The following is a 13261-nucleotide window of genomic DNA, read 5'->3' as shown; positions in this document are numbered from 1 at the left end:
AAGTGGGAGCATTTGCACCAGAAATTAAAAATAAAGAGGTAAATTCTTAATTGAATTATAATGACCCGAATTCACAAAGCAATTAGGTTTGAGCTCAGACCAAGGTTTGAGCTCAAACCTTCTGTTTCGCCAAACCTCCTTTTGTTCTTTATAAACCAGGTTTGTAAAAAACGCGTAAAACGCGTCATATGACGTACTAAAACCAAGGTTTGTCGACAAACCTCCTTTGTGAATTCGGACCTGTATGTTTGGTAAACATTGGATATATTCATTCTGTCTACTCAATCTACTTTATTATTGGTGATGATCATCAAAATGACCATGATAGCCTATACAGACTGATGCACCCGAGGCGATATTTCACCACCAACAATTACTCCACATGGTTTTTTAACCCGTTGACTCTTGAATTATCTAATTGTCATAAGCTTAATACAGGGACCACCCGGTTACCATAGACAAGGGGTTAATAGATCAGGACAGCGTTTCACGAAACTGTCATAAGTTCGCCGACAACCCATTATAACGCTGGTATTAAATTTAACACGCGTTTCATTGGGATGTCGGTGAAGTTGTACTTGTGACGGTTTTGTGATACGATGCCCAGTTCGTAGGTAGCTTTGGTACCAAAATAATGACTATAAATATCCACAGATCTTTTACACATGCATGAGACGTCCCATTTTGTACATTTTAGATTAATCACTGCCAAAGTGAAGGAGGTGCTTCATGAATGCCTGTTTTTTTGCCCTCTTGAGAAGACTACTTCCACCTGTGTATCAGAGGATGTACCATCAGTGAATGAGTGAATAATGATTACATTCTTGAGCACAAATCCAGTATTCGTCTCAACGTTTTCTTTTTAATACAATTTTGTTACAAATCAAATGACCATTTATCTGCCCATGCAAAGATTGCATTTACGAACTGGCTTATTCAATATAATTCATGCAACGGGAAACAGTGAACAAATAGACCCTATACAGATAATGATGACTGCTCCCGGAGTGGTTACATCAATGTTCTTTATATAATTATCTCTTTGTGTAAAAAGTGCCAAAGGGCTATATTCGGACTATTCCGACACCTTGCACAAGGTCATTGCATCCTGCGTCAAGGGTTGCCTCTGTGGCTAGAAATTGCGCCTGGACCTATTATATATGCATTTTGTATGCCTGCAGATATCCTTGAGTGCATGGCGCAATCAAAATAACGCCTCGTACACACTAGTCAGACAAAATGTCCCAGTGAAAGAAGGGTGCATGATGCCTCTGTTCACCCCTCCCCATTAATCCAATCCCAAGACATGCCTCTCATTATGCTCATCGATTTTCAAAAGTTCGCAAGTCCAACACACGAGATGCTGATTCATTTGCAATGTTAACTTGTCAAACAAAGATACTTATTTTTGTAAATGCATATCTGTTATTATATTCATAAAGTTAAAGAATTCATATCCGGAACATCCTGAGAACATGAACAGATGCTTGAAAGACGTCCTTGTCCAACGAGTGATGCATAGACATGAATACGTGTCAGTGAAACACCATTTTGTGAATCGGTGTAGGTGCTGATGTTGATGTGATATGTTACAGTCTCTGCTTCTGAGGCTGCGAATGAGTGTGTTCACCTTCAAAACCAATAATGCAAGACTGTTCGGTGTTTATGTTACACCCAATTGTGATGCATAGACATTTACGTGTCAGTGAAACACCATCTTGTGAATCAGTGTAGGTGCTGATGTGGATGTGATGTGTTACATTCTCTGCTTCTGAGGCTGTGAAAGAGTGTGTTCACCTTCTAAACCGATAATGCTAGACAGTTCGGTGTTTCTGTTACACCCAACTGTGATGCATAGACATGTACGTGTCAGTGAAACACCATTTTGTGAATTGGTGTACTAGGTGCTGATGTGGATGTGATGTGTTACAGTCTCTGCTTCTGAGGCTGCATGTGAAAGAGTGTGTTCACCTTCTAAACCGATAATGCTAGACTGTTCGGTGTTTCTGTTACACCCAACTGTGATGCATAGACATGTACGTGTCAGTGAAACACCATCTTGTGAATCAGTGTAGGTGCTGATGTGGATGTGATGTGTTACAGTCTCTGCTTCTGAGGCTGCGAAAGAGTGTGTTCACCTTCTAAACTAATAATGCTAGACTGTTCGGTGTTGCTGTTACACCCAACTGTGATGCATAGTCATTTACGTGTCATTGAAACACCATCTTGTGAATCAGTGTAGGTGCTGATGTGGATGTGATGTGTTACAGTCTCTGCTTCTGAGGCTGTGAAAGAGTGTGTTCACCTTCTAAACCAATAATGCTAGACTGTTCGGTGTTTCTGTTACACCCAACTGTGATGCATAGTCATGTACGTGTCAGTGAAACACCATCTTGTGAATCGGTGTAGGTGCTGAGGTGGATGTGATGTGTTCAACAGTCTCTGCATCCGAGGCTGCATGTGAAAGAGTGTGTTCACCTTCTAAACCAATAATGCTAGACTGTTCGATGTTTCTGTTACACCCAACTGTAACTGTTATGAAGGAGGCAACGAACTTTTGGTATTGCTTCTCTCAATGTTTGTTCATGGGCCATGGTTTGAGATGAAACTAAAGGTGGTTGTAAAATTGAGACTCCATATTCTAAAAATTGGACAATCTCATACATAGAAAACTCTGAATTCGATACTAGAACGGGCTTATTATACAAAGATAATGATGTGCTGGGTTCTGATTTTATAAACAGATTCTCCTCTAGAGAATGTCGTAGAGATGTCGCGGTCGAGTGGATTCGTCGCCGACCTGTCGATCACAAGGTTCGTGGTGCGAGTCCCGTCCTTTGGCAAGACATTGATCTACATTTGCCACACTCAACACAGGTGATGTAAATGGGAACCTGGCAGGAATTAATTCCTTGAAATGCTAGAGCGCCGTAATGGCAACCGTGCAAAAGCCAGGGTATCTCCGTCTGCGCCTCAGAAGAGTTTATTAGATCGATGGCACATAGTATTATATCCTATATTATGATATTATGATTATTGTGTAATTTATAATTATGTATCATGTTATGGCGACCCCACAAAAAGCCGAGCAGTTAGCGCAAATTGAACAAAAACGCATGCCATTGATTAGATCACGGTTAGTACCAGGAGCATCTAGAATGGATGTACATTTCACGGGTCTTATGATTGACTCAGGGGCGGCGAACTTTTGGAAATTTACATGCCAAAACTCGGTACTGGGACGCGCTGACACCAATAAACAAGAACAGATGTCCATTTCTCAAAATTCCCCAGATATGAATTTTTTAACTCACCGAATTTGATAACCGAGATAAACGCGATATGCAATGACAAAAATATATTTCTTTGTTTGTATATATTGACGAGCCATCCATCTTGTTTGACACCCCACAAACAAACGGAAAAGATACGGAAAATTATTATATTGGCAATTAAAGAGTTGCACATTAATAAACAAAAATGTACTTTAAACTCTATCATTCCCCTCAAGTTGGATGAAAATGAATATTATAAAATGGATCATGCAAATTTGAAAGAAAATTACTCAAAAAGCATTATATTGATTGCAATACGATTAATTTGAAGAGCATCAGAAATTGACAGCGATTTTTTTTTCGAGGGACGGGGGGGTCGCAAACTGAGTTTAGTGGGGAAGATTCATATCGTTGAAATTATCGTATCTTGTTGTAGAGGGAGAGGGAGAGGGAGAGAGACTAGAGAGAGAGAGAGAGAGAGAGAGAGATGGGGAGATAGAGTGAGAGAGTCTGTACAATGCATTTTACTGAATAGTATATCTTATTACTATTAGGCCCATCAGATACAGAAATGAAATTAAGAAATGAAATTCTGACGATATAAACAGATTTAGGCCTTTTGTGTTCCCCTCAACATTTAAATTCCATATCTTTGTGAGTATGCTGTACATTCTCGTGATTTTCTTTACATTTTACTTCACCATTCACCGCGGGAAAAGCTATAGCGTTTTTCCAAGGATAACAAAATAATTTTTCATCATGCATTTGATTGAATTGAATATGTAATTTCCATCATAGCAAATGAGATGAATACCTTGACCGTACAAATCGTTTTATAAGCTCACTGCATTGAGCTGTATGATACTGTATGGGTGCAAAAATCAACCATGGCGATGTACAATCGACACATAGAGATAATATAGATGAGGGCGCAAACACACTCAAGATTCAAATTTCCAAATTAATTCCTATACATGTCACACCGCTAAACCGACTCAAGACCGACTGTTTTGGGGGGCATTGGAGGTGTCAAGTAATTTTTTTAAATGTCTGTAGAGTCGATCTGGTTTCGGTTTCGTTGGTGTAACTTGGGTAGGCCTACAAGCGGTGTAGGCCTGTGTAGCACCAATTTTTTAAAACGAAATACTAACTCTTTTGTGCTAATTAAATATTGTTTCAAACTTCAGAAATTTGACTAAAATTACAGGCGAAAACTTTGGGGCGACGACACCAATAAACAAGAACAGATTTCCATTTCCCAAGATGCTCCAGATACGAGTTCTTTAGCTTAGCGAATTTCAAAAACCGACTTAAACATGACAAAAGTTTATTTCTTTGTTTGTATACCTTCAGGAATTATCCATCTAGGCTTATTTCACACTGCACACACAAACGAAACAGATACGAAAAATTATAATATTGCAATAGAGTTGCGCATGAATATCAAAACGTGTTCTTCAAAGTCCATTTTCTGTTGTTTTCCTTTGGAATGAGATAATTATTGTAAATAGATCATGCAAATTTGAAGGAAAGTTGAACAAAAATGCATTACATTGACTGTAACAGGGGAGAGAGGAAGAAAAAGAGGGAGAGGGAGGGAGAGAAAGAGAGAGAGAGAGAGAGAGAGAGAGAGAGAGGAAAAGGGGGGGGGTCGATGGAGGGATCGAGGGAGAGAGAGAGAGAAAGAGAGTGAGAGTCTAGCCGTGCGTATCACAGATGTTAATGGTTTCTGATACTGATGTAATTTATATCAAAACTGCATCATTACAGATTGAAATGATGGTTAGCCTTACATTACATGAAGTCTCAGGGCCTATAAACAGGCCTACCTCCGATTTCTCATGGAAATGCGAAATAAGGGGATGGAAGTAGGATGTTTTTAATTTGTAATTTATTGTTTGTGATTAATTGTTCCCGGGGGATTTGTTTTGTTTTATTTTGTTTTTTGTTTTTCAACTTTTGTTTCTGCATGTGTTCTGATAATTATTGTTGTGGGCCCGGCTGAGCATGGGGCGCTGTGTGGCCGATCTTTGGGGCTTATCTTTCTCTTTGCCCTGTTTTGTTTTATTTTGTTTATGTTTTTCAACTTTTGTTTCTGCATGTCTTGTGTACGTGTTCTGATAATTGTGGGTACGGTTGTGGGGCGCTGTGTGCATGGCTGATCTTTGGGGGCTTATCTTTCTCTTTGCCTTTTGCAAAAGCTCCCTGATATTAAACTGTAACAATGTGTCAAACGGGGTGTCAAAATGTAGCTCTTATTATGAGCTCCATGATATCACGGGCCATGCATGGTAGCTCTCTCTAACTTTGTTGTTGTTGTTGTTGTTTGGTATGTTAAATTTGTCCAGGCGTTTGACTATTAGGTATGTTATCCCTAAAAATCATGAATTACGTGTTTTCTGTAAAAAAAAAAAATGTCTCGTAGCTTTGATGAATGAAGAAAAGCCATCGAGTAGAAATCATTAAAAATGCATGTGCTCTATAGATACAGCGTTTATGGAGCGATTATAGTTTAGCAAAACTACCAATACAACCCACTCCTTGAACTCAGGCTACGTCCGATCGACCCCCAAAATAAAAAATAGAAAAAGTAGGCCTAAAGCAAAGTACAACAAAAATACGAGAAAAATGGCAGCAATCAAGGAACCTGCAGTGCCCAACGGGCCTAAAGAGATGAGGAAATCATTTCAATATCCAGGCGATATACCCCTTGAGTTATATGACTGGGTTCCAGCTCAGCAAGAAGGATTCAGAGAAAAATTGATCAAGAAACTGAAGCAGAATCCATTCGTCCCAATCGGTAAGTTACGCAACCTGTCCATACTCGCTCATTACGCACTGGTATAAATGCACGTCCATCGTATGTGTGAGTGTGAGTATTGTATGCACTCACCCGCTAGTTACGGCTGCAAGCTGCAGGCGGTTTACATTCGCGTTCCATTTGCTCATGTGCGGTTATTTTTACCCAAGAGGAATGGTGGAAGGGCCTAAAACAGCGGGTTGGGTCACAATTTTTTCGCAATTTAAAGAGGTTGACTTACAATGTTTTTCGACTCCTCTGGGCATCTTTCCAACCACTTAAAATTATACTTCAAAAATGTCTTTAATGGGGAAAAAGGGTGATTCTTCGTCCTAACCCGACGATTCATTCATGTTGTATCGTTGAATATTCGTGATATAGAACGCTGTTCACTCGAAATTGCTGAATATGCAAGAGGTTGAGGAGAGCTTTGTCTCTTCGTTCACAATGTTGGTTCATCGGAAATGCAAATCAATGCAGCCTGCAGGTACAGTTTGATACTTTTACAACAGTAGTGGTTAGTGTAAAAAGGCGCATGCGGCTTACAGGGAGTGTTGCTTAATTTAGCCTAACAGGGAATTACTCAATGCTTGCGCATGCCTGCTTAAAAGCTAAGCTAATCGCTATTATTGATCGACAATATAAAAGAAATAACACATGGAAAATGTCAATGTTGTAAATTTTTGGAATAGAGCTCCAAAATAGTTTGAAAGTGTACAAATCGTGGCCCATGATCATTAAAAAAAACAATCATCCTTTGAATGTTAATCCTAATCCCTATTCCCTGAACAATCCCAATCTTGATCCGATCTATATCCTGCATTCAATATAAATAAACCAACTATATTGTACTAACCTTGCCTCTATCCTATCTTATCCTGGGATAATGATATGCTGTGTGTCAGGGTGAGATGCCATGGTTTATAGGGCTTACTTTGAATCATTGGCTCATTGCGTCCGGTCAGGTGGTCATGTCACATAACATTTTTTGAAAACATACCCCTATATTCACAAAACGTCTTGGCTAATGTTTGTGAAATAAACCTCTCTCATCTACAAATGGTCTGGTCCAATTAACCTGACAATTTGTGAAAATATCTATGAAAGGTCGCCTTATCTTCTTCTTTAGTTTCATGACAATGTGTGTTATGCGGCCTCCCGACTAGACGTGATGACCTGATGGTTCGAAGTAAGCCGTTTATAGCGCATTTGTAGTCTTGTAGATTAGCTTTTGACTCTTTATTTTTACTCTTATGTCCAGGTTGCCTGGCTACTGCGGGAGCCTTGACGTATGGACTGGTCATGTTCAAGCGAGGCAACACAGCCAAGTCCCAGACCATGATGAGAGCTAGGGTGGCGGCCCAAGGATTCACCATTGCTGCCATACTGGTAGGCGTTTTCATGGGAGCTGGAAGGACAACGCCCACTGAGGGACCAAAGTAAAGGACTCACTCAAAATTTTGCCATAACTGTGGAGATTGAAAGTTGGACAGCGTGAAGTAATTGTGCTTCCTTATAGACTGATTGACTTTTAAGAACATGTCGACCATCGGTCCTAATTAGGGGCTAAATAAGGGCTCCTATACGGTAGTATAAAGGTGATACAGTAATTGCCATCATCCACAGACCTTTTGCCATCATGTGTGTCGACATTTTCCTTGTTTTTATTCAGTAATCTAATACAAATGAGAATGAAGAAGAAGGTATAACTTCAGTGTTGCACTTATTTTCTTGACTATCACACTTCAATGCACCTTTTACCAAAGCGGATAATCTACATCTAAAGCTACATGTATAATAGAATTGGAGACTTTTAACAACAGCCAAAGGCAAACTCCAAATGTGTTTGGTCATCTTAATGTTAATACCGGTTAAGGTATCCTTTTGCCAGAGTTGGACTTCAATTGAGTGCAGCAAAGGAACTCTATGGATGGATGGTGAATAAGTGAGACAATATTACAACACTTTGTGATTTCAGGGCCCTGTCTTACAGAGTTGCAATTGATCCAATGTATTGCAACTTAACATGATAAGTATTTGGCATCACCTGTGCAGGGGAGAGGAAAAGCATACTGTTATCTTGTTTCTGATGGGAATACAAGCAGAAAAAGTACTTTACATTGAGTGATAATCATGCATTCATAAATTAAAAATATGTTGAACTGACATGATTTGGCAAATTAGATAGCTTTTCTTTTTCCTCAGTGCTTTCTTCCTACATGGGAGTCATTGTATAAAGGATGACAACAATTACAATTATATGTAAGGGACTTGCCTTGAACAGACAGTTAAATAGGTAACTTTACATTTATGAAGTGTCAAACTAATGTTTTGTACAAGAGCATTTCAGATTTTGATTGTACAGTACAAGAGAGATCTATCTACTATAATCTGTATTTTCTTGCTGTGAAACTTACATAAAGGTCTAGCAGATCTACATGTACATTCAACTCTGTTGTTCCAGCTGTGTCATTGAACATTTTAACGATAATGACATCTTTGACCTGGACTGATGGTGGTCACATCTTAAACTCCAATTTAAACCTGGCTTAAACCCTGCACTGTTGTGAGAATGGAGGCACAATTTTTATATTGAGGTTTACAGCAAAGTTTTTCCACCCATGTATTCACTTTAGAAAATCTGTCCGGTCTTTACAGTAGGGCGCTTTAGTAACGAGACGGTACGCACAGGAGACGGAGCGTTTAACCAACTGTGACGGGTCTCGCACTCTTGTTACCGTTGTGATGTTTAAGCGCTTTCGCTGTCTGCTAAAGGCGACGGGGACGCAAAGCCGCGCTGAACTGCACACCTGCTGCATTTTGGTGCTAGTGCTCTTGGGCCTCGAGGCTTGTCCGGAGCGCCGGGGCAATAGACCCGGCGGTGGGCTGTAGTGCGCAGCGTGCAGGCACGTCATGCATAACGATGAAAAAGGGCCCCCAAAGTAGGCCTAAACGGCCAAACCATCAATTTATTGTAGATTGAGGTATAGATACCGAACAGACATTGGAAACACTAGTAGATTCCCTGTTTTTATCTTCAGTAGGGCCCTGCATTGTTAGATCTAGATACAAATTATTTGTCAGCTCTCTCTCTTACGTCGTGTTTAGGGAACGAACGCTATGTTGGCCGATAACCGTTCCGAAAATCGACGGGACGGAGAGAATTCAGAATCGCGCATGCGCAGTTTGTTTTTTTCGCTCGCATTACCGTCTCCTGTGCGTACCGTCTCGTTACTAAAGCGCCCTAATATGCATGCGAACGGGTCACTTGTGTGTTATATAGCAGTATTTTTAAATATTAATACATGTCCTGAGACTACATAAACAAGTACCTTAATAACAGCGAAAGCTTAATCACGTATCACGGCAGATTTAGTGAACTATACACTTGATCACTTACATTTGTAGAGAATAAGGAAAGAGGTTCATGTCTATTTGTATGTTGCACAAATTTTTAGTTAAATGTTATTTTTTAAACATTATTTTTTATTTTAATATGGTGACAAATTGTTTTCATGCTACTTTCATCTAAAATTTCGTCTTTATTTCATCTTCGGTGGTTTTGTGTAGATTTACCTATCCAGGATGTACATGTAGCTACAGTGTAGTCAGGGGAGGCATGCACCAGAAGTAATCATTTGGGATCAGAAGTATGTCTGTCCCAATTAGAGAGATCATTCGAAGAAAGGTGAATATTGCTTGGCAAAGTGCAGTCCATTGTTAAAAAGCTGCAGTTTCATTTGCCAAGTACAGTTTTTTAGCTACCTAAAATGATCAAGACGTTTATTCTTTGCCTATGACTGTATTGGATCAATAGATATAGAGAGCAATAGACCATTTTTATAATGTAATCAAATTGAATGCAAAAATCAATGTATGTTAAAAGCCTTGTTACAAATTATTTTATTCACCTGTTACAAATAATTGCATTTTTAATAGTCAGAATGTGGATAGAATACATTACGTGTTGTTAAGTAGGACTAGCCATTATGTTTGTCCAACCTAGCAACTATTAATGTATGCAATTTGCATTTTGACTACTGAAATGCAATTATTTGTAACAGGTGAATGAAATGATTTGTAACGAGGCACTTTACAAAGATTTGTGCATTAAATTTGATAATACATGTATTACGAAAATAGTCTATTGGTTAACTTAATTCTCCCATCATTTTAATACGAGTGGATAGCAGTGAACATACATGTACCATTCACATGGAAATACAATTGTGTCTAAAATGATGTGCTACGTGTGTATTTTTAATGTAAATAATGTATGATTGTAAATGAACATTATCATCGGATTTATTAAATGTCACCTCCGTGTCGAGTACGACAACCTTTACTTCTCTGAATTTCTAACATGATATAGTCGTTTGTTTGTTTGGAATGAATTGTGATTGACTTTGGATGATATTGAGCTTTGGGGAAGGTGTGATTATGGTCTCAACTTACTAATAAGTGCTATACATATTGTCTTTTCAACTGTTGAAGTGTACCAATCACCTAAAAAGTATGATTTGTGTCAATTAAAGCCCCACTGCGCTACTTATAGCTACTTGCGCCTCTATATAGCAAACAATACCTAATCGGTTACCATTTGTCTCCCATGATCCTCTTTTTCTTTTAATTGAGAGCTTATTCGATGAGATAACCACCTGCCAGTGACCATGCAGAGAGGTCTAATCCCTCCTGGCCAAACTAGTGCGGTGGGGCTTAAAATGTATAAAACCGACCTAAAAAATCTTTACCGGTACTCAGCAATATAATGGGCTAATGTATAAGGAGTATGAAGAAATTGAAAGATATCATAAAAATGAAACCCAAGGCGGACTTTGGTTCTGTGCAAGTCATATCCTATGCAAGTGCATATATGGGTGCATAGACTACTCTCTTTGCAGGTTGCTCTTTTGTAACTTGAGAGGGTACTTAAATTTGCAATAACTCTTTCTGGAATTAATATTTTGAGTTTAGTACAGCAATATGGATATGGAACCCTTTACATCCATGTACAGAGCAAAAGGTTGTCGGGTGATCATACACTTAAAAGTAGTTTAAGTACATTGTATATGGATCAATGCCCTTCTGGCTCCAGACAGATGATATAGTGTAGCATACTGATGAGGTAATGTGTGCTGTAAAGGTATAATTAAAATTGACTACCGGTTCCTTGTTGAAACAAAAAGATACCCCAAAATATATGAAGATAACCCTGTTGGTGTCGTGTGTTTGCACAATTCAACATTATGTTGCGAAGCACGGTTGTTGTTTTTTGTTGATGAATATTATTTTGAATCTGTTTGGAGCCAAGAAGGCATTGATTCTGTGTGAAATCACATGATTTAATGCCATTTGGCTCCAAACAGACGATGTATTCTCGTGTCCTACAGTAAACAACTGATCAGGTTATGAACCCTCCCTTTCCCCCCCACCCACAACAATGCTACTTATTTACGGTGCATATCTAGGTCTAAATTTTGCCTCTCGGTGGTGCATTTTTGCTTAACTGCCTTACATGTATGTGGCAATAAGGCTTTTGAGGAAATTCTGAATTTAAACTTGTGTGTGTGTGTGTCATTTCTTAAAACCGTTAAACGGCAAGATCTGAAAATAATTTTGTCCAAACACCCCACAGTGCTTTCAAAGAGACGTGTGTATAGTCAAACTAACTTCTCTGTCAGAGTGCCATGTAAATATCTACATGTACATGGTTGGGTTCACCATAATGAACAACTTTTTCAGAATGCTATTTTTAACAAAGGTTTTCTACTTTTACACTAAAGTTAATAATTTAAAAGACGCAGAGTATGGTGTACAAAAACTAGCACTAGGATAAATGAAAAGGATTCATTGTAGGCTGATTGAAAGTTTAGTAACCTTTAGTACATGTACAAAACATCAAATAGACATCTGATATACATATGTAGTTTCTACTTCTTTTTACACTCACTGAACATTCTATTTACAAGATTCACAATACTTGGATACAACTCTATTTATCAAGATATCTGTTTGCCTACTAAATGGGAATATTATTAGACCTTCAAATGAAGATCTTGTAAAACAATAAACAAGACCTATACATGTACTCAAGATCAAACAGAACTATTTTCCGTTCTATCAAGAAAAATGCATCGTCTTCTGTGGAGAACCAGAAAGGCCTTAAAGAGAAGGTTGAGTTCTGGGAAGAGGTGAAAAATAATTTGTGAGCGTTACTCATTCTTATTATGCAAGTGTGGAAGAACATCAGATAAGATATGTTCCCTGAAAAGCATGGCTCTTCAAATGCCTTCATATTCTAAATATGCATGTAACATCGTAAAAATCGGGGGGCCGGCTTTTTACGCCACGTGTTCGTGTAGTCCCATATACATCTTTCTGTGTACAGTGTTTGTAACTTTACCAAGACTTGGCCAAATTTCTTATCATTTTGATGATTCCAAAACCTTGCAATACACACAAATTCTTATATGCTAGATGATCAACCTTTTCTGATCGATTCCACACCGTTTCTTTCACAATGCAATCGCATGACCAGAACTCAACTTCATCTTTAACTCAATATCCCTTTGCATTAAGTTAATGCCTTTCTGGCTCTCAATAGAAGATACGTGTAATTACTAATTAATGTGGTTTTCTTCTAATCTTACACTTGCACCTTGCCATTTAAATCAATACGGACTGATTTTAACTCACAGTCAAACTAAGTCAGAGTACTGTTCAGGTTGAGAGAGACGTGAAGAAAAGTACTCTTGACATAAATAACTGCAGGAAAGTACCTAAATCAATACTAGAAACCTATTCAAATAATAATTCCCTGTCACATATCTAAATCTGTCACAGAAAAAACTCACAAATGTGCACAATATATAGATTAAGATCTGGTTGTAAATGATATGAACAACAACTTCTCCTGAACATACTTTTACACATAACTTACATGTATGAACATCTCCAACTCATTTTAAATAATCTATTAAGGTTACTGATCAACTATTGATCTGTGCATCAGGTTAAATCTGGCAAGTGACAATGGTGGGATTTCATAGATTCCTGTTGGTACTCTGGATATATCTTAAAGTCTACCAGTCACCAACAAAACACAATTTGTTTTGCATGTTTGGCTTTCCTTGTTGCTACTATATACTAAATAAAATGAGCTTCAAATATTACTTCTGTAAAGAGA

General features: G+C 38.4%; 1 protein-coding gene across 1 annotated transcript; it reads left to right on the top strand.

The window, feature by feature from the left end:
- Positions 1 to 5839: 5839 nt before the first annotated feature.
- LOC115924049 (HIG1 domain family member 2A, mitochondrial-like) lies at positions 5840 to 8666 on the top strand. Its single transcript, XM_030985649.1, has 2 exons — positions 5840 to 6075; positions 7337 to 8666. Exons 1-2 carry the CDS (start codon positions 5904 to 5906, stop codon positions 7516 to 7518), a joined length of 354 nt encoding a protein of 117 aa, XP_030841509.1. The 5' UTR covers positions 5840 to 5903; the 3' UTR covers positions 7519 to 8666.
- Positions 8667 to 13261: the final 4595 nt, after the last annotated feature.

The sequence above is a fragment of the Strongylocentrotus purpuratus genome, unplaced genomic scaffold, assembly GCF_000002235.5.
Source record: "Strongylocentrotus purpuratus isolate Spur 01 unplaced genomic scaffold, Spur_5.0 spur5_scaffold_15, whole genome shotgun sequence".
NCBI lineage: Eukaryota > Metazoa > Echinodermata > Echinoidea > Camarodonta > Strongylocentrotidae > Strongylocentrotus > Strongylocentrotus purpuratus.
The sequence above is the reverse complement of the archived record's forward strand: the minus strand, read 5'-3'. Positions and strand labels throughout refer to the sequence as shown.